Source organism: Platalea leucorodia (genome assembly GCF_965183815.1).
Source record: "Platalea leucorodia genome assembly, chromosome: 3".
NCBI lineage: Eukaryota > Metazoa > Chordata > Aves > Pelecaniformes > Threskiornithidae > Platalea > Platalea leucorodia.
This window is the reverse complement of record NC_138825.1, coordinates 86,830,751-86,855,650: the sequence shown is the minus strand read 5'-3', so window position 1 is coordinate 86,855,650 and position 24,900 is coordinate 86,830,751. Positions and strand designations below refer to the sequence as shown.

Genomic DNA, 24,900 nt, shown 5'->3' with positions numbered 1-24,900 from the left:
TTGGTAGATGCCACTGACTAAAATAATTGCATGATAATTTTGGCTAGAGGCCCCATCCTATCATCTGATGATTTTTAAACCGTGCACGGATAGTTTAGACTGAGTGATCTTGGCATCCAGCTACAAAGAACCGAGAAGTCCGCTCAGCGTACCACGTCTATGCTTTGGCTCTTGGGGGAAAAAAAAAAAAAAGAAGATGTCCTAGCACTGTCGAAGGAAGGTCTCTGATCTACAGCAATCAGCAGCTCTGCGTGCTCCTTCTGAAATGCTCTAAGACAGACTAACCAAGGGCTTTCTCCTAAGGTAAGCGGCAGAAAAATAATTCTTCCTCGGGCAGTATGGAGCAGGCAGGTCTCTGTCAGGCTCGAAGCAATGTGAATTAAACCCAGGAGTATTTGCATCTTAGCATTTAACTTTTTCTGATAAGAAATTTAAGATTTAACTCTGCTTTTTCAAATCACAGCTGATGAAAACCTGGCATAAATTTAATATAGCAGTGATTTGAACACTGGCAAATGATCAAATGCACTTTAAAATAAAGAAGTAACAAAAACAAGAAATAAAGAAACTTCCTCCCAGAGAAATGGTGGATTTCCACCTGGTTCTAGCTGATTACATGCATGAATTTTTATTGTTTGAAATAAGCATATAAAACTATTTGGGCAGACACAAAGGTAGTCAGATGGTATAATGAGAAATGTCTCGGGTAGGTACTACCTATACTAATAATGGTATATTTCTAGTCTACTAAGCTAGTATACTGCAATACTAGAAATTCTAGTCTACTAGTAGACTGGAAGTAATATCGTTGATATTTGGGATTACTCTCTTACAGTAAACTGGATTTACTCTGTTACACAGAACTCAAATAAGACCAGGGAAGGGAAAGATGGAAAAATTGGAAGCACATTGCTATGACAAGGTTGTAAAGTAGTTTGGGCTGATTTCTTAGGAACGCTGGCTTTCGTGGCTCTAGACTAACTTTACTTTATACACAACGTTCACCATGTCAATATTCATGCTGTGGTTCTGCTAGTGCAGATTCGAGGGCAAGCGTCTTGTTATAATAAGCTCACTTAGTGAATTAGACCACTCCTACAATTACTCTCCCCTGTTGGCTCTTATAAAGGAAAGGTGAGGATAGAGTTGTTTAAACACTGGTAGAAACAACTTAAGAAACAAACACATCTGTAGAGCCAGGGTGATATGTTTTTTATACTCCTCTTCTTGTCATCTCTTACCCTGAACGGTTACATTCACTTTTTGTTCCAAAACGGGCAATGATAATTCTTACTGCTAGAGGAATGCTAGCATTTCATCTTTGGGGTTAAAACATGTCTCCTTTCCCTTTTGTTCCTGCATTTACATTTTAACATCTCACTTTTTTTTTTTTTTCCCCTGGAGTCTATCAATTTCAGCGAGGGATCAGCCATTCACAAGGCAGCAAATGTACCCGAAGCTCCTTTGCTTAACTGTTGCGTTGCCGTCATTCAGTCACCTTTCAGGGGAAGCGGCACAGAGCAATCAGCAAGCGTCACCCACTTGTACTTGGCCTCTTGAGTACTCTGGGTTTGGGAGTTTGCTCCACGTAAACCTCTACTTCTCACTTTACTGAAAGTGAACTATTCTGTATCAGCATTTCCAAGCTTGGAAAAACAGGTTCAACATTGCTAGCTTGAGGTGTACCATTTTCCAGTAAACTTTTCAACATATCAACATCTTTGCACCCACCCAACCTATGACATTGCAGCAATTTGGTGTCTGCTCTGAATAAAATCCATATGAAGTCAGAAGAAAGATCTGATAATGTTCTTTAAAGATGAAGAATATGGACTACAATAATTCTTGCTGCCTTTTTTTTTCATGTATCTTATTTCAATGACATACATGGGAGGGAAGGAGTGGGGAAAGAAGATGTTCCAGGCGCATCGCAGCACCTAAGAAGTTGCTTGAGTAGCTATGTTTCCTCAACCCTGTGTCAAAAGGGAAGCTCACTGTGAAAATTCAAATTTGCAGAGAAAAACCAAATCCCAGAAATGTAATAATAAAGTCTGTAGGATGCCTATGCAGAGAATGACTGCACTGTTGGTTACAACTGAAAATCTTTACTTGCAGCATGGATAAATACCGCCTCCAAGCAGAATCGTGCTACATGGGATCATGCCCTAAACCATGACCAAGCTATATTGATAATGGTGTTATCGCCCAGCCGTGCTATCAATTAAAATTGTGTAAGATTTTGAGTACTGCAACCAGCTGCTCTCAAAAAAGCTTAGAAATCGGACTTTACTAAAGATTGTGGTTTAGTGGAATTTGCAAAGTTTTGAAAGTACAGTAGCATTAAAAAATTCAGGTGCAAACCCTAAGGTAGATATGATCCCAGTTGCTTTCAGTATTTTATTGCCACGTTAGCAGAAAAAAATTCCAGGGACACAACACCGAATGTGCGGTGCATTCACAAATAAACAGACAAATATCTTACATTTCAATTCCCCACGTTACCTGAAGCTCCTGAACAGTTTCCAGAGAAGCGGCTTGGAGATCAAGTGCCTGGCAGCAGAACATAGATCAATTTGCTGGTGAACCAAAGAGATTCTGGGAAAGAGGTAGTTAAAAAGATCATCTTGCACTCACAGCTAAAAACCTCCACATCATTCCATTACGTAATCCCTGTTTTATTTATCTCGTATGTTGAAACTTATAATTAAGACAAAGTCTTGGTGATTCAATAAGACTTTAAAGGCATAAAATCAAAGATATTAATCCCAGAAGCACTCTTAGTTTATTAACATTATCCTAGAACTGAGACTATTTACACATGTACAGCTATGTGTAAATTAGCTATGTATTTGTAGTTTTAGGAATCCGAGTGAGAAACTTGTGGATTGTTACCCTGGTAGATGGGAAAATATTGGATGGATGGCACTAATAACGCTACTACCTTGGGGTACAAAATGAAAAATTTTTCTGTTGCAGTTACAGGATACTTCTCAAAACTTTATCAAACAAATGGATGCCCTGAGCATTACACATTATGGCAAAACTATGGCAAAGCCACAGACAGGGGAATGGAGTGGGTGTAGGATTAAACTACAGTTGGCAAAGGATTTGCTAAGTGGGAAAAAACTGTCTCCTTTCCTAGTGGGAAGAAAATAGTGTAAAACTGTAGGCAGTTAAGAAGTACTGTGGCTTACAGCTGAAATCAATCTCTCTTAAGCTTAAAAGAATCTTACATTTGCATCTTTCACCAGTAATCATGAAGTCTGCATTCACTGAAAGACCCAATAAGCAGAAAATAATGATGAACTTCTGGGAGCTCTCCTGCTATCAGAAGAATATATATGAAAGATCATTATTTAAAAAAACCAAAACAAAACAAAACTAAAAAGGGCCATTTCCAAAAGAAATCCAGTATTGTTGCTAAAATACCAACATTTTTTGTATTTCAGATATGAACTTCTGACCATGGGGGACTGGAACCTGCTGGGCAGCATCCTTGAAGAAGTGCACATCCACTCCACCATAGTTGGCAAAATCTGGCTCACGATCCTGTTCATATTCCGGATGCTGGTGCTGGGAGTGGCTGCCGAAGATGTCTGGGACGATGAGCAGTCCGAGTTCATCTGCAACACGGAGCAACCTGGCTGCAGCAATATCTGTTATGACAAAGCCTTCCCCATCTCTTTGATCAGATACTGGGTACTGCAGATCATATTTGTCTCTTCTCCATCGCTAGTTTACATGGGCCATGCGCTCTACAGATTAAGGGCTCTCGAGAAGGAGCGACAGAAGAGGAAAGCCCACCTGCGGGCTCAGCTAGAAGACCTGGAGCCCATGCCTGAGGAACACAGGAGAGTGGAGAGGGAACTGCGTAAGCTGGAGGAACAGAAGAAAGTGAATAAGGCACCCCTGAGAGGGTCCCTGCTGCGCACCTATGTCCTACATATCCTGACCCGGTCGGTGGTCGAAGTGGGCTTTATGATAGGTCAGTATCTTTTATACGGGTTTCACATGTCCCCCCTTTACCAATGCACTCGGCCCCCTTGCCCTAACACGGTGGATTGTTTTGTGTCCCGACCCACAGAGAAGACCATTTTTATGGTTTTCATGAACAGCATCGCCGCGGTCTCCCTCTTCCTCAACATCCTAGAAATCGCCCACCTGGGCCTCAAGAAGATCCAGAAGAGCCTCTCCGGGCGGCCGCGGCGGCCGGCCGGCCCCGCCGAGGAGGACACCAGCCTCTACAACTCCAAGAAGAGCTCCGTGGTGCCGCCGGCCTGCCCGGCCAGCGACGCCTCCCCGCCGCGCCCCGCCGCCGCCGCCGCCGCCGCCGCCGCCCCGCCGCCGCCCCCCGCCGCCGCCCCGGCCCCCGCTCCCGCTCCGGCGCCGGCGGGGCCGCCGGGCCGCCAGCACCGCGGAGAGCTCCGGGGCGCGCCGCCGCCCCGCCGGCGGCACAGCGCGGCGCAGCACCAGGGACAGCAGCCGCCGCCCTCCTCCAGCAGCGAGGAGGCGCCGCGGGCCGCGGCAGGCGGCGGCCCCGGGACGGCGGCGGGGGCGGCGGGGGCGCCCCGCCGGGTGCCCCGCAAGCGCAGCCGGGTCAGCGCCTGCCGCGACCTGGAGGAGGAGCGCGGCGGCTCCCCGGACAGCGGGCACTGCCCGGGCACCCGCAAGCCCAGCTTCCTCTGCCGCGTCCTCGCCGGCAGCCGGGCGGGCAGCGACAGCGAGAGCACCGCCTCCCGCGGCGGCTCCGGCCCCGGCCCCGGCCCCGGCTCCGGCTCCGGCTCCGGCTCCGGCTCCGGCTCGGAGGGGAAGCTCCGAGAGGAGGGCAGCCCGCCCAGCAGCCCGCCGCCGGCCGCCGCCATGGGGCGCCGCGTCTCGATGGCAAGTAGCGCCCCGGGGGAAGGAGGCGGGCGGGGGGCGGCGGGGGTCCCGGGCGTCCCCGGCGGCCTGGCCCGGCCCCGGGGAGGAGCGGGCGAGCCAGGGGGCGGGGAGGCCTAGGCAGGAGTTGCGACACGGCCCCAGCGCCTCGCATCCTCCCGGATCAAGCCGAGCTCCCGCCCCAAGCCGAGCTCCCGCCCCAAGCCGAGCTCCCGCCCCAAGCCGAGCTCCTCCCGCACGCTTGGTGCCCTTCTACGGTGAAAGCAAAACCATCACCGCGAAGTTATTGAGTCCTGAGGATCTCTAGGTCACCGAATCTCAGCTCCTTTTTACTCATTACATCACCCCAATCGACTCGACAAGGACTGTCCCAAGGGAAACTTGCTCAGCTCCAGCCTGCTTGACACCATAAGAAAGAGAAGTCTTGAGTGCGTTGAGTTCAGTGGCTCAGCCTCTCTCAGCTTCAGGGGGTTTCTCCCAGGGGCAACCACCGAGCTGAATAATTGCTCAACGAATAAATCAAAAGATCTACATATAAAACACCAAATAATTGCAATGCCAGAGCCAATGACGACAGAACTGCATTTTCAGCGGCTGTTCCTATTCTTTGGCCACACACTCTAAGCTTGCTTACAGTCAGTGTTGATAAGGTTTAGTGCTTGCATTCAAGAACCAACGAGTTTTTGTTTTTTTTTTTTTTTAAAGTACTTTGAATTCTGATTGCCCCAGATCATGGGATTTGTCCTCTGAGAGCAAAAAAGCTCCTTTACAAATGCTTGCAGGAGCAAGCCCTTAAATACCTTTTTAGAGGGCATGTAATAAAGAGAAGATTACTTCACACAGTACTCAAAGTTATAGATTCTGTTCAATTTTTCCCCACTCTTCCTAAAATTAAATACTTTTCCTAAATATAAATCTAACAAAAACAAACAACCAAACAACCAAACAACTTAAAATATTTTGTGGTAAGAAGCAGAAGGCACTCTTACACATTGCTCATCCAAAAAACTGTTTGTGGGTTCTAGTTTTCACAGAGTTGTAGTTTCCACAATATACCGTCAGCATAAACCATGTTAAATTGTCACTTAGATGCCATTTAGCCGCTTTCCACTTCAATGTTTCTAATACAGGGAGAGGGCCTAGAGTCTAATCTGTCGGTCTGCTGGTTTTTGATGCTCAGGTGAGAAGGCTCTTTAAAAAGGTGAAGTGCAAGAAGGTATTAAGCAAGACAGACTTTCAGTAGCACACTGTTGAGAACTCACAGAAATTGCCTGGCACCTTTTACTGTTTAATGACAACGATGCTATCTTTCAGGGGAGCTCTTGCAGAGAAATACAGGCAGTTTGCAAAGCAATGTCATTACTCTTGAAAGTAACACTCTTCTGGCATGCTGCCTTTGGGGATCATTATGTATGGGACTGGTACTAGCATTTTAAAATATGACTTATGTAGGTACACTACCTGTTGCTTCCTGTTTACAGCACATGATATTTTAAAGCAAAGGTGCTTCTATATACAATTGAGTCAATATTCTGGCAAAACTTTACTGCTAGCATTGCTACGGCATCTTATGAATACCGATTTCAAGGCACAAATATGCTGGTGTGCCATAAAAATGTCGAATCTGGGCATTAAAGCTTGTCTGTCCTTCTGGTCTGTATTTCCCAATTCCTACATTCACTGTTTAGTCTTGGGTGTCAAGGGCACTCAGCATTGATTTGATTTGTTTTCACTGGACTTCCAGGAGACAATCATCATGTATTAATGTTAAGATAAACGAAAAATATGTATGGTTAGCTTTATCTGTGTGACAGGAGCATTCAAAAATTAAAAAAACTTAAAAAAAAACTTAAAAAAAATTCAAAAAACTTAAAAAAAAAAGTATTTAAAAGGAATTGTATTTAAAAGCTTCAACTAAAGCACACAAAATCAGCCATGCCTGATCAACAGTGACTTGCAACAGTAATGCAGAGAGAGGACAGACACTTTTTTAACATAACAATGAATACACACGCACCAACATTTTCTAAACAGCCAAAATACAGTCTGTTCCAACCTGGATGATACTAATCTAAGCTAGATAGCCAAATGGAGAAAAAACAATTGACACTGTTCAATTTTCTTTGGTAATTTTCCCAAGTTACCGTCTTTACCTCCATACTGGCTTGAATGTTTTCTTTTTCCCTTCATCCATACCATTCTACCAACATTTGTCTGTAGCATTCTTTGCATTAGCTCAATGAGAGAGGAGTATCAACGCAATATTGAAAATACCACTTTCTATACCTCAACAACCATTCCAGCAACCTCCAACCAAACACATACCCACGCTCTGTGCTAAGATAGCAGGACAACTGCAACTGCCCGCCACCACCATAGCTTTCTTAGCTGAAAGAAAATCTCAGAGCTACACAAAATCAATCCATCTGATACTGCAAGAGTCTGCATACAAGTCAACTGCATCCTGTCAGTCATGACATTGAAAGCACCTAACAGATCTAACAGTACACTAATGGAAGCTTGACTTTTAGCCAGTGATGAGATTTTTTTGAGCAATATTATCAATTCCATTTCCACACCACACCTGAATCTCTGACAGATAAATAATTATGCTTGGGGACAACTAAATGTTGTAAAAGTTACCTCTCATAATGTATTGCATCCTCTTGATCAAAACATGGAGACTAGGTGGTAGATAGTCGTTGGCCAGATCATGATCAAGTGATTCTCTCCAAGAAAGTACAAAACCTGCAGCCCTCAAAGAGAACAGGAAATTCTTCTTAGGACTTTCTCTTTGGAGGAGAGGTTACTTTGGACCCTTAAGAGAGAATGCATTCAGCCCTCCACTGAAAACCCTCATGAAACAGATCAGTAGGATATTGAATACAAAGTGCATGTTTGGCATGAGGATTCCTCAACTTTTCAGACAACTTTTCTGGTTCAAACCAGACCAGCTATATACATAAAAGAAGAAATGCCTTTCCCATTGGTAGGATTTGTACAGACCAACCATGTTTGGCCACAATGCAAGCTAACAAGGCTGTTTAAAACTTCCTCATCTGGAATTGGTGGAGGTGAAGAGCCATTTCTTCATTTTATGTCCAGCTGTGGCATAAAACCTCGAAAAAATATCTATGCTCCAACTGTTTAGTGTTACGCCCAAACCACTCCCTCTTCATACTCTATTCAGTTTCTTGGCCATTGCATTGTCCAAAGTTATCCATTATTCAGTTTGGGAAGCAAAAATGAGAGGCAGAAATCTTAAAAAACTTATTAGGTTAAAGGCTTCTCAAGAGATTCTGATCCATTGGAAAAACATATCTTTTTCTTCAGCCACTGCTGGTCAGACTTTAGATGTATTAGGTTATGAGGACAGACCACCAAAACTGGACCTTCATTGCATCAGGGAAAGCACACAGCAAAGCGTAGGAGGAGGGAGTTGGTGCATGACATGAGGGCAATTTCCAACTGATTTCAGCCCACCTAAACACAATGACAAGAGCATCACCGACTATACGGGTGAGCTAACCTCAACTCGATGGAGACCTGGGATAAATTACATTAGGAAACTCTACATTGACAGGGGAATTCACCATCTGTGTACAGCTGAAAACTTGCTATCTGCAAGCCTCCAACACCTTGGTACTGAGGAGCGCAGTCAGCACGCTTTGAAGTGATAGCAAACAATTTGTTCACTGATAACTGGCTCCAAGCTAATAATTTCCAAGGCTCACTTAGAGCATACATCTTAGAGAATATATGGTATCTTATCTTCTAAGAGATATCGTGGGTACACACGTAGTTCTGCCCTAAGTTTTGCATCTCTTGCCAATTTTAACTTTTATTTAAGGGGAGCTATGGAGCAAAAGGGCACCTTCTGCATGGTCCTAGGCTGCCAGCATCCCTGAGGCAAGCTGGCGTTAAATGGCTGCTTTGCGCATGTAACTCACTGAAAAGAGCTGCACTGAATTTAGTATAACTACAGTCAGAAATGCCAACTGGAAGTTAGAGACATACAAAGGTGTGTAGGAATTATGCTGCTGTCAACAGGATTCTGCACATGAATGACATTATGAGGAAAAAAAATTGTACTAGTCAGGCCCTTGACTGGTGCACGATACATTTTTAAGTCTGATGATAAAATTAATAGGCTGATGCAGCCAAAGGTCAGTATATAACTAGTACAGGCACAATCTTTTCTCTCCTGAAAATAAGCAGGGCCAGAAATTACAGCGTATAATAGGCATCTAGCTCTCGGAGCATTGCACTAAGGGGTAGACCGGCTCTCTTTTTCTCTCTGGGGAGGTGAAAATAAGAGATTGAACAATTAGAGAGGGAGAGAACTTTGCTTCCAAAGTCACTCTTTGCGACAATCAACCAGTCTTCCTCCTCAGCCATTTTCAATAAACCAAAGGAACAATTGCAGAACGTCAGAAAGCTCAGCTGAGCATGGCCACAGCCTGGTGTTGCATCTTCAGATTGTCACAGGGTCATCACAAGTCAACAGCTGAACGCAAACATTTCTACAAAAGCTGGAGGCTGTGTGATATTTCATCGCTAGCTGCGTTTGAAGTCTTTTGCTAGCTGTGTCTCTCCCTGCCTTTCTAAAGCAGAGGACTTCAATCGTATGCTACCTGAGCATGTCCAGCATCAGTTCTTTTTGGTCTATATGTAACAGTTTTCTAAAGCATCCGAAGGTGTGCTCTAAAACCTATGGGTTTTAATTTGGTTAACTGGGATTGGGAGGATTTACACTAGATTGGCAATGCTTCTCAAAAAGGCACCATCTTTTAGGTGGAACTAGGTTATCACATTTGCACCCCAAGCCTAAACCTGCATTGAGACAACTACTGTGCTAGTCCCCTTGCTAGAGCACCCAAGGATATACCAAGAAGATTAGGAGACTTGACATTATCTAATGGTCGTGTTTCTTCATTGAGCCAAGATAAGTTCCTGGAATCACAGAACAAATTTGGAAGTCATTAGAAGATTTATAATATTCTTAGCAATATTTTAGCTGAACCACTCTCCTGGGAAACCAAAATTACTAGACCAAGATTTTCAGAAAGAATTAGGCATTTTAGGCACTCAACTTCAGATTCTTGTTTTTCAAGCAGTGCTGAGTTTTCCTCACCCTCACATCCATTCCCTATTCTTTAGCCCACCCTCTTCTCCAGAGACCCCCGTGCTTTCAGAGTGTCATTTCTTTAAGTCTATATTTTTGGCTTCAAAGTAATCAATGTGTCTTTAAAAGCAAGGGTCCCTCCTCATGGTGAATGAGGGAGATATAAAGCTGATAATGAAGCAGCTGGTAAAGCTGATATACTCTCAGCTCATAGAATTGGACGGAGATAGGGCTGCTGATTTTATTCATTTGCAGAAAAGAAAATCTCTGGGGCTGAAATCCTGGCTCTGCCAAAGTTGGGGAAATTTTACGATTCACTGGGTCCAGTTTCCCTCACTGCATTGCTTTTTTATTCCTCTGTGCTGTTCAATTCTTTTTCTACTTCTCAATTCTCCATTCAGCTTTGAGCTTTTTACCCAGTGGGAAAATACTTAGTAGTGAGCAGGCTATGAAAGAGAGAGCTGCTATTCAGCCTGAATGCTTGCAGTCTTCTCCAGAACAAGGCATGTTTACTGCCCCTTTCAACAACACTTGAGGAATAAATATCCACTCATTTAACTAGCTGCTCACTTGGTCTCGCTCCTGGGGCTGGGAACAGTTTGATAAGAGTGAATGTACATCGAAATAACAAACCTAGTAACTGCGGAGGAGTTATTTAGACAGCTGAGCTCCACCAGGAAAATCTACAGGTGGGGTAAGGGACTGGTAAAACCCTGTGTTCCTCTAGGATGTTTGAGACTCCTTAAAGGTAGTCACATTTACACCTTGTTTTGTACAGTTTTTCTATGCAAACACCTCTTTAAAAAGAAAAAAATTCAATTCCACAGTAGTATTTTATTCTGCTCTGGAGCACTAAGGAGAAGCTCATGCTGATGACAGCCAGTGTACCCATTATCCTGCAAAAGCTACTTGGTCACCCAAAGGTAACCATTCACCAATTGCGCAAACACAGATAAACTTTGGGGGTCAGCAGCAGCTGACAACTAATGAACCTCTCTGAGGATCTGTGCAGCAACAAATGGATAAGCTGGATTTTAGAAAGGGGAACTCACTTAGTTGAGTCCATCTTTGTACGGTTTTAAAGCAATCAAAAAATATACAAAAGCCCTTAACATGTAAAGCACGGCCTCTAGGATGGGTCCACTGATTTCAAGCAAGTTACTTCAGGGATTAATGTGTTTATTTTGGTTTAAAAGCAAGGTGTTCCCCCTCTGCCCACCCTCCCCTTAGCACTGAACAAAGCCCTACAAGGGAAGCATGTTGTCAGCTGAACACCAGATTCCCACCTTCTCAACTATGTATGTGTTGGAACCTGGGTTAATACTATGATAACATTTCTTTTTCTCCTTTAAGCCAATTCAGCTTCATCCTTTCTTTCTCTTGTTATCTTTCAGAGCATGCTCCTAGAACTATCATCTATCATGAAAAAGTAATGACATTCCAAGGAGAAGAAATAAGCTAAGGGACTGAGCACAAACCACCTTCAGCAGAGAGATAAAAAGCAGATTATCTGTTGCTATGCTCCCCTCTCCTGCCGCTATAATGCTAAATTCATAAGACAATTTAAGAAAGCAAACAGTTGTTTTATTCCTCCATTTTACACCAGTCCCGACAGTACCCTACTCTGATTGCTGGTGTTATCGGGGCAGCTCACTCCACGACTCAAGATTTTTCTCATGTGGACTGAGCTGGATCCAGTCAGCGTGTGCTGCCACTGCAGAAACAGCCCTGTGTCTTTGGGAGAACATTTTGGGATGTACAACTTGTGCATGCTAGTAGCGTTCATATCAGAAACCAGCCTGATCCATAGACCTTCAAGGCAACAGAAGGCCCAAGACACCTACAAGAAAGGGTTAGTTTGATTTAAAAGTAACCTGGAAGGCTACATGGCCTCTATCTCCCCAGGCTGCAGCAGCCATTGAATAAAAGATGGAAGAAACACATAAGGAATCTGAAGGGACAGAGAATTTAACAGAGATAAAAGCTCAGCTGAAGAATATGCTGCTGCTCGTCTGCCTGTGCTAATGCGGTCCTCAAGCTCTGATAGAGGCTTTCCATGCTAACGTAGCCTCCTTGTACTTTTGGCTTCAAATCTGAAACTAAGGAAAAACGGGCAATTTATTTTAACTGCAAAACATCTGTGCTTTTCTTCAGTTTGCTGCTCAAGAAGATCTGCAAGGTATCACCTCGGGGTCATGAAAATCGTATTCCTTTCACTGCCTCATACAGTTCATATAGAGGAATTGAAGGAGAGCTCATTTTCAGTTTGCTAGGACAGACTTCCTCTGGAGGGTTGGATTTCTGGGTTGTAGGTGGCCCAAGAAAGCAGTCCTTCCACTTGTGTAGCTGGAAAATAAAGCACCTTCCTCTGACTGTCCCTGACCCTGTTTCTGGCCACATGCTTTTGGCTGCTTTTATTTGTCAAGCTTATCACAGCTCGCATTTGTTGTTATCACCTCAACGGCAAGCAATGCTTGGAACTAGCTCGTTTGCTATGCCGGTTTCCCTAAGCATAAAAATCCTCTATGACTTGGCAACTCTAAGGCAAGGCTAGCAGAAAACAGGACAGCAGGAAAAAAAAAAAAAAGAGTCAAGCATAAGATTGCTCGAGATTACAGTGGTTTTGTTCCAGTGCTCATGTTTTACATTCATATTCTGCCTCACTACAAACTCATTGACAGTTTGCCTGTGCATTTGTTCAGTATTTTAAGGCAAAAAAAGGAAATACTTAAGATAGATAATGGCCATTAAGTGCCAGCAACAACTGAGCAGGGATGGAGAAACAGCTTTGCTAAAGTACATTCTCTACTGCCAGGTTATGTGTAGATGCGGTGGATGCTACATCTTCTGACAGATTTGAGGGGGCGGGAAGCTTTCTTCATATATGCTCAACAGGATGATTCAGAAAACTGGGGAACTCTGGAAAATGACGTTTGATTTTCTTCCATGAGAATTTTAGGACTGAAAAATTGCAGGCAACTTTCACTGCCGCAGATGGAGGAGGATGCAGTTTGCATCCTAAGGATGCTGGCCCAGGGCACGCGATCTCAGGTTTCCTGACTGGTGATAAAAAAGCCTGGGGACCTCCCTCTAGCAGCTTGCCCTCCTCCCCGCTGCCCACAGCAGCATCCCAGCAAGTGTGTGGACCAGGGTAGGACAACTGGTCATGCCACTCCCCCCTTCCCTGGTCTCCTCCTGCCAAGCTGTTGAGCAGGCTCTCCAGTTGCATCCAACCCAAGGAGAGAGGTGGCTGCCATGTGTTTGGGAGTCCCGGAGAGCAAACGCCCCCTGCTAGACCCCACGCCCTGCTTGTGGTAATAGGACCTAAGGCTGTTATAATTTCTTCTTTCCTGGAAGAAATTCTTGTTTTCTGGATCTTCTGCACTATAAGTGATGCTAACTGACGGCACGAGTTCCTCCTTCAGAAAGGAGCACGACCATATTTGGGTTACACACAGAGGTTTTCAGCTATTTTTTGTTTCTACAGAAACCTCTCTCAATTTCTCTCAGGTTTTCTGTAAAGGGGAAACAAACCCCAACCTCTCCCCTTGCCTCCCAACACGTACACTGACACTTTAGAAGACCAAAACAAAGACTTAGCAGAATGGCCTTAAGAAGTCACGCGCTAGGGGAATGGGTATAGATACAGCTTATTTGATCTTCCAAAACAACTTATTTCATCTTTGCAATGAAATACCCTCGGCTGTTCCTGCAGCAGATCAAAGATAACTGGATCCCTGGATCAAAGATGACTCGTGAATTAGCAATGGGACCACGTGAGTGGAGGTCACTTCATCAGTCCAGAGATTCATCGGGCAGCATCAGCCACATCCAACCTACCCTCCCGAATCTCATCTACAGCCCGCGCATTAACCCGAGCACTGCGACATCAATTTCAGAGTCAAGATGAGTCGATTTACAATACATAATGATATGTCTTTATTTCATCAACAGAAATGGTGTCTAGACAAAATTCAGTTAACACTAGCAATTCAAATGAATGAAAAGGGTCGGGTGTTTTTTTTTCATTTTTGTTTTTTGCACAATACTGTATTTACAATGAGTAAATGACATTTTAAATTCATTAGTTCATAGCAATGCTTTCTTCCAAAAAGGTAAAAATTCTTAGTAACAGAGAGTAAGCATCAACAGCCACCTCATTTATTTATACAATAAAAATCACAAGAAACCACAGTCACCTAGAAAAAAAATAAAGACAAGCTTAAGAACTAGTACAATAAAATGATGCATTGAATTAAGTTACATTAATCGCATAGAATTTGTGTAAAAAGTATGTAGAAAAAACACCTGATGTAACCTGTTACAGTCATTGACCAGTTATGAGAGGTACAGAGGGTTATACAGGTAGATATGTGTGAAAACTGTCCATACTGTTTGACCTGGGGAGGAAGAGAAGAGGGGTTGCACCCCCTTGCATACACTGATAAAACCCTGTTTTGAATATGGCCTCTGAAGTTTGTAAGGCATAGATAAGAGGTGCACTTGCAACCAACTGGTTCTGGAACAAACTCTTAGGGCATCCCCACCCTTGAAATCAAAGGTGATGCTTGGAACTACGAGTAAACAACCATGCATCGAATATCACCAAAGTGTTTAGTATCATTCCTGCCGGTCTGAGGGATCCAGATAGCTTCACGCAGAGCAAACGTAGTAGTGAGAACAGGACTGAAACCATGCACGTTTCTCTCGGGTACGTCACAAATGCAGGGTAACACCAGCCTGGGCTGGGGGATCCCCGCCACAGCCCCCGGCGTGGGGTAGCTGCTCCCTCCTCTGCCCGTGTCGCGGAGGGTGGGCTCCGCCGGTTGCAGGGACGAGCCCGGACAGTGCCTGCAGCCCCCGCTCGGCTCCCTCCGAAACGGAGGGGTCGTTTGGGTTCGTAGCCTGGGACCGTCTCTGCTTCTAAGCAATCAATGAAATCAAACGCTGCCAGTTGCCATTTCTATTTTAGGATGCTAGTTTCTTTCTGCATGCCCTTAATTAGCCAAAAGGGACAACAGTGGCACTGCATGAACCACGCAGTGACTTTCACCTACGGAGAGGGCTCTGCCCACAGTCACTTAAATTCGTACAAGAACAGGAGTCATCTCACTGGCTTTTTAGCAGTCGTTTGGTTGGGGTAATGACCTTATAAAAAGGTATTTTTAGCATTCCTTCCTGCCAAAAAGCGATTTTATTTGCAAAAATGGCAATGTTACCTGTGTAATACCTTAAGATGCATATGAATATTTGACTTCGATATAAATAATATCTATCTTGGTGGAGTGTAGGAAAATACTGTACACTTAGACTTTGCAAGTAATGCCATTAAAATTTGGAGAGTAAAGGGAATAATCGTTCTACAGACCACCACCAATAGATCTTTTAAATATACACACAGTATTTGAACATATGCATATACACATATATTGTATTCTACAGCATCAGATCTGATGCCTGAGTCATGAAATACTCCAGGGAGTATTATAAATATACATATATGTATTATAAACAGGAAAATACACAAACACACACTCTGACTAGAATTATAGATGTATGCATACATACATACATATATTATATATATGGATGTAAAATTAACTTGGACTGTGTTGGCAGAGACAAAACTGAAACGAAGTCAAAATCTGTTGAGAAAATTTCTAGCAGGAAAGAGAGCATAAGTTCTTTATGTTAATAGTTTTAGCTTCACCTCACTTCCGACAAAAATAAACCGCTCCATACTTAGCAGATCCCCTCCTTATGCAAGGCCATCAGCTCCACTCCTCATACTGAGCTAAACCTTCTCTAGGCAGCCCTAAAATAGAGACTTTGAGAATGCTGCAGCCATGGGCTACAACATTCACCCGGCGGCACCTCCGAACGCATCTCAGATCAGAAAAAAAAGGTGAAAGCAGCGCTCCTCATTGCGATGGTAGAGGACACGAAGTGGAGGAAAATGTGAGCTTGTGGAAACGTGGCAAATGTTTGCTTCGTCTCACTGCAAAACGCACTACAGGGCTTCCCTTCTGCAAACCCACCCCTCTCTCTCTCTTCACCACCACAGCAGCGGATTACAAGACACAAGTGAGGATGTGGTGTTGATTCTGGAATTGCAATGCTTCACCGTGCTTTCTCCTAGTGGATCAGATTTCATTTTATTACAGGATTATAGTGATTCCAGCATGCAGATTTGTTTTATTTATTAGGCAATCATAAAGTTACATATTAAAAAATCTAACTATATATGCTAGGCATTTTAACTTCTACTTAAGCGCTCTTCAGAGTACAGACTTGACAAAGTGTTGGACTCCAGATTAACGACCACACTATCAGCATTAATCATTTCTCCGGCAGCAGTTAATTCATTTAGCAAAGTTACGCAGCTAGTTCCCACTCTCCCTTTTAAAGAGAAGTAGCAGTTAGCATACTAATCACCGTGGCTTGCCTTTGCAGCACATTTTACTTCCTTGGGAAAAAAAATAATACAAGGATTAGATCCAAAAATATAGTGCATCTTAAAAGCAGCATATACCCTTAGAAAGACATTTAATAAATTACTTGTACAATATATAAAATAATAGTTTTATACTGCAGCATCAAACTCTGACGCCTGAGTCATCACGTTAGGAAGTTTGTGATATAAATACTGGGATCTCCTGATAACACAGCCAACATTTTCGCTTTTGTTTTGCTTGTTTTCTGTTTTGTTTTCTCTCTCTTGTTTTTTTTTTTTTTATTTTTTTCCTTTTTTTTCCCACTACCTTTTTGTTCCAGAATCAGCTTGCAATGAGCTTTAATTGTGTTCAAGGCACCCCCAGAGAACGCAGAGAAACAAACACATTATATAGTGTAGTACTCACCTGACAAAGCATAACAAGCCTAAATGAAATGAGGTTTCTTGGCGATACAAGTATAGCAATGGCAAAGGAAAAGGAGGACTAGATGCAGACTGGACAAAGCTTCAAGGACTCGCACGCCCATGAGAGCGGTGCGGTGCCCAGCGGGGAGATGGGGTCTCACCACGCCATTCCCAAGCAACGCCCGACAGGACCAATGCTGCACGTATCCTCTTTGACAAAAGCAAAGAGATTCTTACTTAAGATCGTGGTGACCACTGGTCAAACTCTTAAAATTCATAAATACTGCAGTCAGTTGTTTTTTTTAATTTCCAATGGTATTCTTGTGGTCGGTTGTTTTGACCTCATGAAACAAGAACGGTTGGGTATGTCAACGGGCGTCCAGGTCTGAAACTAATTCTCCCCATGTCTTCCTTTAACGTTAGCCCAGTAACTGCTTTGAGAGCCGCGTGGTTCGGAATAGCAAAAAAAAAACCCTCAAAACAAAATAGAAACAAAAAACAACCACCACCACCACCACCAAAAAAACCCCACTGAAAAACCATGATACATGTAAATATAGGAAGCAATGACACAAAATCAGCCACTTCTAATAGGAAAGAATTAAATCAAACATCCAGAAAAGCTCGCGGGGGAGGGAAAGAGAGAGAGAGACGAGAGAAAGGTTGAGGAAGAGACACTTATTTGAGCAGTGGTTTTAAATATCAGTTCCCAAGGTAGAGGAAATCAAGAGACCCAGCACCAGTATGAAGCCAGGTCAAACCTAAGAGCTGCAGCGCAATGGGTTGTGTGGGTGGGTTTTTTAAACCGTTGGAATGAGGTCAAGAGTACCAGTTGCACATGAGTTGTTAGTAGAGTAAATCTTCATGTCAGGAAGCAAGTTAAAACTTGGTTTTATACTCATAAAACATTCTATCTATTCATATATATAGGAGGTCACTTAAAAATAAAAAAGGCAACAGAAAAACATCTTTAAAATACTGTGTCAGTTGACCCTTCCCTCCCGCCCGCCCCCAGCCCCCCCCAAGTAGCTATGACTCTATAATGTGATTCACATTTAGTTTTAAATTCTAGCTTTCACCATGGTCTCATAGAAACAAAACTTCTCTGCGAAGCACAGAACTGCTTTGCAACGTCAACGAATTCAAAGGAAAATCACCCCCCCGCTCCCGCCAAAGAGCTTCTCAGTCAGTTACCTGCAAAAGATGGCTGGGGGGGGGTTTCAGATATTTTTAGGTTAAGCTCTTTTAAAAAGAAAGGACAACTCCTCCCCCTTTTTCAACCGTGTGAACTAGGAGTTTATGGCATTTGTATATTTTCTGAACATTTAAAGGTAAGGATTTTGTACAGTAATGATTAATACTTAAACATAAATATTCTCCTACATTATATACTAGTTTTTCTTTGTACATGCGGGGAAAAAAAAGTATTTTCAACAAACATGGCACATGCTATATGCATTTCCTCCTCGGTAGCTTGGCTACAATAGTTTGGGTGAAGAGGATAAAAGCAAGACTTTGTGGCGAGTGGGCGACGGTCCATGAGCACAGTCTGAAGATGGAAGAAGTGGAGAGAGGGAGCTGATTCCTCCTCCAGGGTCAAGACGCTGATCTACTGAGTGCCTCAAAAAAACACCAGCGCACACCTCTAGTGTAAACGTTAGCGCAGAAGACCACATTTGTCACTTAGTGCTTCTGAGAAGCTGCTTCCCCACACTCTTTTTTTTTTTTTTCTAAATAGGTGTGAACAGCTGGTCATTTTTTTTCAGCGAGAACAAACAATATCAGCCAGTAAAGCACATGATAGTTGTCGTCGATAAAGCCACGCAACCTGGCACATGTAGGGCAAAGAACCACAAAATAAAAACTCAGTACACTTAGAATAATAATAATAATTAAAAAAGCATTAGGAGGATGTTTTTCTGTCTACACTGTACATACAGATGTTATGCTTGGAAAGCTGCTGTCTCACACAGTCATAACATGAGTCAACATTGCTTAAGATACAAATCCAATACAGTTACAACTAAGCCAATTCACTGAGTAGTCTCCTTCGAGACAGCGCTCTTACAGCTGCGGTTTGTGCTGAGGGCAATGCTGCAGGACGAGAGGATCCTGGAACACAAGAATTTGACGGGTAAGCAACCGAATCGGGTGTTGGCAGATGTATGTTTTGCTCTTAGAGGATACAGTGCTAACTTGACTTCTGTAAGGAAACCAAAGTCAACAACTAGGGGTCTGATCCTGCCACTCCGCCTACCCAGTCAGGATCCCTGACTTCACCAGACCCACCTCTGCAACTGGGGTCTGGTGAGGAGAGCAGGCAACGTCTGAGGACAGCTGAGGTGAGGCTCTGGGGACTAGCCGGAGCAGCAGTTGCTTCCATGAGTAAAGGATGCAGAGCGGGGCTGCAGAAAAAGCCCCCCCCAAGGGTACTGAGGTGATCTCCGTTTGCTTTACTTCGTGGAACGTATGATGAACTGATCCAGTTGTCAAATACTTTTTTCTCTAAAGAGTGAAATACACTTTCCCCTATAAGAATCCAAAAGCATCATTAACAGCACTTAAACTTGGTTTGTGAAACAGAAAGAAGTCTGAATATAAAAATAATTCAAGCAGATTCTCTTTACAAATTGTATAGTGAATTCAGTATTTGGCAAGACCGTTTTTACTACATAATGAGCTCCTGAGTGTTTGTCTATTAGCTAAAACTTTTCTATTTTCTTTAAGCCATAAAGCAAAGAAAACCATATACTCAAGTTATACTGAAGTCACGACTTCATTTATGAAAAGAGGTTTGACCAGAAACTCAGTGCAAGTGGCAAAGTTGACCATTACTGTACAGTATCTGCAAGAAAATAAAATAACTCCACATTGCTCAAGTGGCACGAAATGGCTGTGCCAAAAAAATTGTCTATAATAAAATCTCAAATAAGTTTCCAACATTAAAATTTTATAAATAAGTACAAATCGAATGATATTGCTAAACTGCGAACCGAGAAAAAAAAATTATCGTGTAACAAGTTACCAAACTAGTTCTAGCATCGAAGACAAAAAGGAATGTTGGAACTTGTTTATACAATAGAAATGAAAGCTTCCAGTTTGTAGGATGAGAAAAATTGAGGCATGCAGGGACTTTTGCATATGGATATATATATTTTATATATATTATATATAATATGTACAGTTTAGCTATAAAACTTTGATGTGTAAAGAAGCTGTCTTCAATGAAAAATTGAACATTCAGAGGAAATTCCTGAGTTAGGGTTTTGTGACATGGGCCACTGAGAAAAAAGCTGCGGTTGGGTCCTCAGAGGTGTTATGTCCATCCCTGTTAAGATTGAAATCAACATACAAAAACAGACAGTGTTGCCACTGCTTCGTTCCCTGCCTGAGCAAGGGATAGCACCATTGTGAAGAGAACTCCTGCTTGTAGAGAGGAGGGAATACTTAAAAACAGTATTGCTGCTAAGACCACTGTAGTGTGCACCAAATACGTTCTTCTAGACAACAAATGAACACTGCCACTAGCTGACTGAAGAACACCTGACCAGGTGTAACGTTAAGGTTACAAGTCACTAGGTGTAATCTTTCCTAGGTTGTTCATCTGTTGTACATTTATCAGTCATTTCCTGACAGAAGTCTACCGTGACCGTTTGGCTGCTCTGCTCTGGCGGAAGCTCTCTCTCGGGGTAAGTACCTGTGTCGGCTCCATCCAACCCCCCGCCGGCCGAACAATTTTCCGAGATGTTGTTGGGCAGCCAGGGGGCTCCCAGTTGCACCGAGCCTTGCTCCGAGCAGCACTGCATGCTTTCCCCGACGCACTGGGAGGTCACCAGGCTCTGCTCCACGCCAGCTGGGGAGGGGCTGATGGTGGTGGCTGGCTGTAGATCGATGGGTCTGAGAACGGGGCAGTATCGGTGAAGAGCTTGGATCTGTTCCGGGCTCTGCATGTCTCTACACACTTCTTGGGAAAGACACGAGAAGTTGTCTAACAATTCTCCCATGCTTGCTTTCAGCTGGTTCCTTTCTGAGAGCAATTTCTCTTTCTCACACACCTGAAAAAGAAAGAGGGCATCTTAGGCTGAGGAAGGGCCATCTGCCAGCGGCACACTCTGGGCATATATGCAGCGGTATCCAAGAAGAACACCAACACGTCACAGTTATTTTCATATGGGCAGAAGAAAAGTCACAAAGACATCAGGTATTTCATCACCATGAGGTCTGCATGGACTGCAGTTTGGGAAACATCTGGAGAGAAACATTTGAGTTGGAAGACGATAGTCACAAGTTATTCCCAAGAGACTGTTAGTTCCCTTTATAGACTAAGGCTGCTTGATGGATGATACAAAAACACTCCGAAAGAAACATTTTGATGGAGAAAAGCCATTACCCATCTAAACAGCAACAAAACAGGGTTTAGTTCCTGAAGTGAGGATATGTTGCAGAAGTTCACTTCACCCTCTAACTGCCAGGTCGGTCTGTCAGGCTGGGTGTACCTGCTTTGGCCCATGTGCCAGCAGAACCCCCATTACCACTGAGAGGTGTGTTATTCAGTGGAGAGGATCTGAGTGTGTGCTCTGTGGCCTGCACCATGGCTCATTTTCTTACGTCCTGGTGCTTAATGGTTTGGGTTTGACCTAATCAAGATATTTTTATGAAGGCACATGTGAAAACCCTGAAGGTCAGTGGGCTTCTTAACACTCAGTACAAGTTCAATGTCACTTCCCCTTTGTCCTGCTCAGGCTCTGCCTCCTGTGCTCCTAAATGTCCTCCCCTACCAACATGTAGCTCGAGCGTTTTCAGAGTTTCACCGTGTGAGCAGGCTGCTCTAGGAGGGGGCCAGGTGAGAGGCAGGACAGTACCGGTGAGGAGGAAGAGCGAGAGAGTCTGGTGGGACTTATTTTTTCATGAAGGATTTAAAAACTGGGAAAAGGAGCTCAGGTTGTTCTGTATCCAACAAAGCACCGGTAAGGCCCCCAGCCCTAGCTAGTGCAGGGTGCTGTGCAATGTGCTGTGGTGGGAGTCATCTCCAGCTTAGACCTCACGTGGCGAGCAAGCCCCCCACAGCGTGAGCGCTGCCCTTCCCATGCTCAGGAGGCAGACTGGGGGGGGGCAGGCACAGAGCCAGACCCAGCCTGGGGTTACACCTCTAAAAACCGGTGTTAACTCAGTGCAGACTGATTGGGATGGTCCTGCTGCATCACTTTCTGTCCCAGGAAGGTGGGCATACAGCTCGAGGGAGTAGATGAGATTTTGTAGAGTACCAGAGCTATTTCCAGAGCCGAGCTGGCCCTGAAAGCAGCGCAGCCATGTACCTCACCTAGTAACACTGCTAAACCCAAGCTGCCTCGGCATCTGAGGCGCGAAAACTTCACAACTCAGATAATCCAACTATGGGTGGTTGTTGACAGCTGATAGTATTGCCCTGGGTACAAAGCCTGCGCTGGAAGCATACAGCTGTGCGAATGAGAAAGAGAGCAGTGCACATGAAAAGAACCAACTGCTAAAATATTGATAAATCTAACAAGAAAGCATAAAAATAATAAAAAAATAAACAGATGCTCAAGTACATCTTGAGATAATGAATTATGGAAGAGAATATGCTGTGAGTTTGCAGGGAAAAAAGGGAATTTGAGTGGGCAGACGGATGAGTGAGGGAAAGCAGGCAAAAAAAAATTACCTATCAAACTCAGAGGATACGACCATTTCACTCACCGTCTGCTGTGAAACCATCTGTGGCAAGAAGATGGGTGACTTACAGGAAGTAAGTGCAGGGGGGAAAAGGGGTCTTTCATAAAAAAGACCCAGCCAAGTGAAAAACCTTTAAACCCTAGTACCATTACATAATTCAGGAGACTGGAAATTACTGGTCATAAAGTGGACAGAAGACGACAAAGGAATTTCCAGTGACCATGTATTGTGTGAAGTCAACTGGAGTTTCACTACGGGTTCTCCTAAAAGTAAGACCTTGAAGCAGACTACCTGCTTGGACAGCATGTGTACGGGGGGAGGCCAGGAGGGCTTGAGAGGCAAAGTTAAAGTTGCATGAATTTAATTTTGCAGCTTTATACTCTTGCACACCTTGTGACTGTCTTTTTTACTAATGCCCTTTTTCAGAACGATGCACCAGATCCCACAGAATCATAGAATCATTTAGGTTGGAAAAAACCTTTAAGATCATCAAGTCCAACCGTTAGCCTAACACTGCCAAGTCTGCCACTAAACCATGTCCCTAAGCACCACGTCTACCTGTCTTTTAAATACCTCCAGGGATGGAGACTCAACCACTTCCCTGGGCAGCCTGGTCCAATGCCTGACTACCCTTTCGGTGAAGTTTTTCTTAATATCCAATCTAAACTGCCCTGGTGCAACTTGAGGCCATTTCTTCTTGTCCTATCTCTTGCTACTTGGGAGAAGAGACCAACGCCCACCTTGCTACAACCTCCTTTCAGGTAGCTGTAAAGAGCAGTAAGGTCTCCCCTCAGCCTCTTTTTCTCTGAACTAAGTAAACCCAGCTCCCTCAGCCGCTCCTCATAAGACTTGTGCTCTAGACCCTTCACCAGCTTTGTTGCTCTTCTCCAGACAGGCACCAGCACCTCAATGTCCTTCTTGTAGTGAGGGGCCCAAAACTGAACACAGTATTCAAGGTGCGGCCTCACCAGTGCCGAGTACAGGGGGACGATCACTTCCCTAGTCCTGCTGGCCACACTATTTCTGGTACAAGCCAGGATGCTATTGGCTTTCTTGGCCACCTGGACACACTGCCGGCTCATATCCAGACAGCTGTCAACCAGCACCCCCAGGTCCTTTTCCACCAGGCAGCTCTCCAGCAACTCCTCCCCCAGCCTGTAGCATTGCATGGGGTTGTTGTGACCCAAGTGCAGGACCCAGCACTGAGCCTTGTTGAACCTCATGCAGTTGGCCCCGGCCCATCTGTCCAGCCTGTCCAGATCCCTCTGTAGGACCTTCCTACCCTCCAGCAGATCAACACTCCTGCCCAACTTGGTGTTGTCTGCAAACTTACTGAGGGTGCACTCGATCCTCTCATCCAGATCATTGATAAAGATATTAAACAGAACTGGCCCCAGTACTGAGCCCTGGGGAACACTACTTGTGACTGGCTGCCAACTGGATTTAACTCCATTCACCACCACGCTCTGGGCTCAGCCATCCAGCCGGTTTTCTACCCAGCAAAGCATACACCCGTCCAAGCCATGAGCAGTCAGTTTCTCCAGGAGAATGCTGTAGGAAATGGTGTCAAAGGCCTTACTAAAGTCCAGGCAGACAACATCCCCAGCCTTCCCCTCATCCACTGAGTGGGTCACCTTGTCATAGAAGGAGATCAGGTTAGTCAAGCAGGACCTGCCTTTCATAAACTCATGCTGACGGGGCCTGATCCCTCGGTTGTCCTGTACGTGCCACGTGATGGCAGTCACGATGATCTGCTCCATAACCTTCTCTGGCACCGAGGTCAGACTGACAGGCCTGTAGTTCCCTGGATCCTCCTTCCGGCCCTTTTTGTAGACGGGCGTCACATTTGCTAACCTCCAGTCCACTGGGATCTCCCTGGTTAGCCAGGGCTGCCAACAGATGATGGAAAGTGTCTTGGTGAACACCTCCACCAGCTGCCTCAGGACCCTTGGGTGGATCCCATCTGGCCCCATAGACTTGTGCGTGTCCAAGTGGTGTAGCAGGTCACTAACCATTTCCCCTTGGATTATGGGGGCTTCATTCTGCCTCCTGTCCCTGCCTTCCAGCTTAGGGGGCTGGGTACCCCAAGAACAACTGGTCTGGCTATTAAAGACCAAGGCAAAGAAAGCATTAAGTACCTCAGCGTTTTCCTCATCTTCTGTCACTGTGTTTCCCTCCACATCCAATAAAGGATGGAGATTCTCCTTAGCCCTCCTTTTGTTGCTAATGTATTTGTAGAAACATGTTTTGTTGTCTTTTACGACAGTAGCCAGATTGAGTTCTAGTTGGGCTTTGGCCCTTCTAATTTTCTCCCTGCATAACCTCACAACATCCTTGTAGTCCTCCT

At 44.4% G+C, this 24,900-nt stretch overlaps 2 protein-coding genes across 2 annotated transcripts in view; one reads left to right on the top strand and one right to left on the bottom strand.

Annotated features, from left to right (window-relative positions):
* Window positions 1-2,482: 2,482 nt before the first annotated feature.
* Window positions 2,483-11,465, top strand: GJA10 (gap junction protein alpha 10; the record flags this gene model as incomplete). The annotated part of the gene is made up of 3 exons (XM_082305480.1): window positions 2,483-2,606; window positions 3,450-4,885; window positions 11,398-11,465. Exons 2-3 carry the CDS (start codon window positions 3,466-3,468, stop codon window positions 11,463-11,465), a joined length of 1,488 nt encoding a protein of 495 aa, XP_082161606.1. The 5' UTR covers window positions 2,483-2,606; window positions 3,450-3,465.
* An 8,880-nt stretch (window positions 11,466-20,345) lies between these two features.
* BACH2 (BTB domain and CNC homolog 2) overlaps window positions 20,346-24,900 on the bottom strand; it is a 146,643-nt gene continuing 142,088 nt past the window's right edge. The window contains exon 7 of the mRNA XM_082306348.1: window positions 20,346-20,917. Within this exon, the coding sequence (XP_082162474.1) occupies window positions 20,438-20,917 (480 nt within the window). The 3' untranslated portion in view covers window positions 20,346-20,437. The remainder of the gene's footprint in view (window positions 20,918-24,900) is intronic.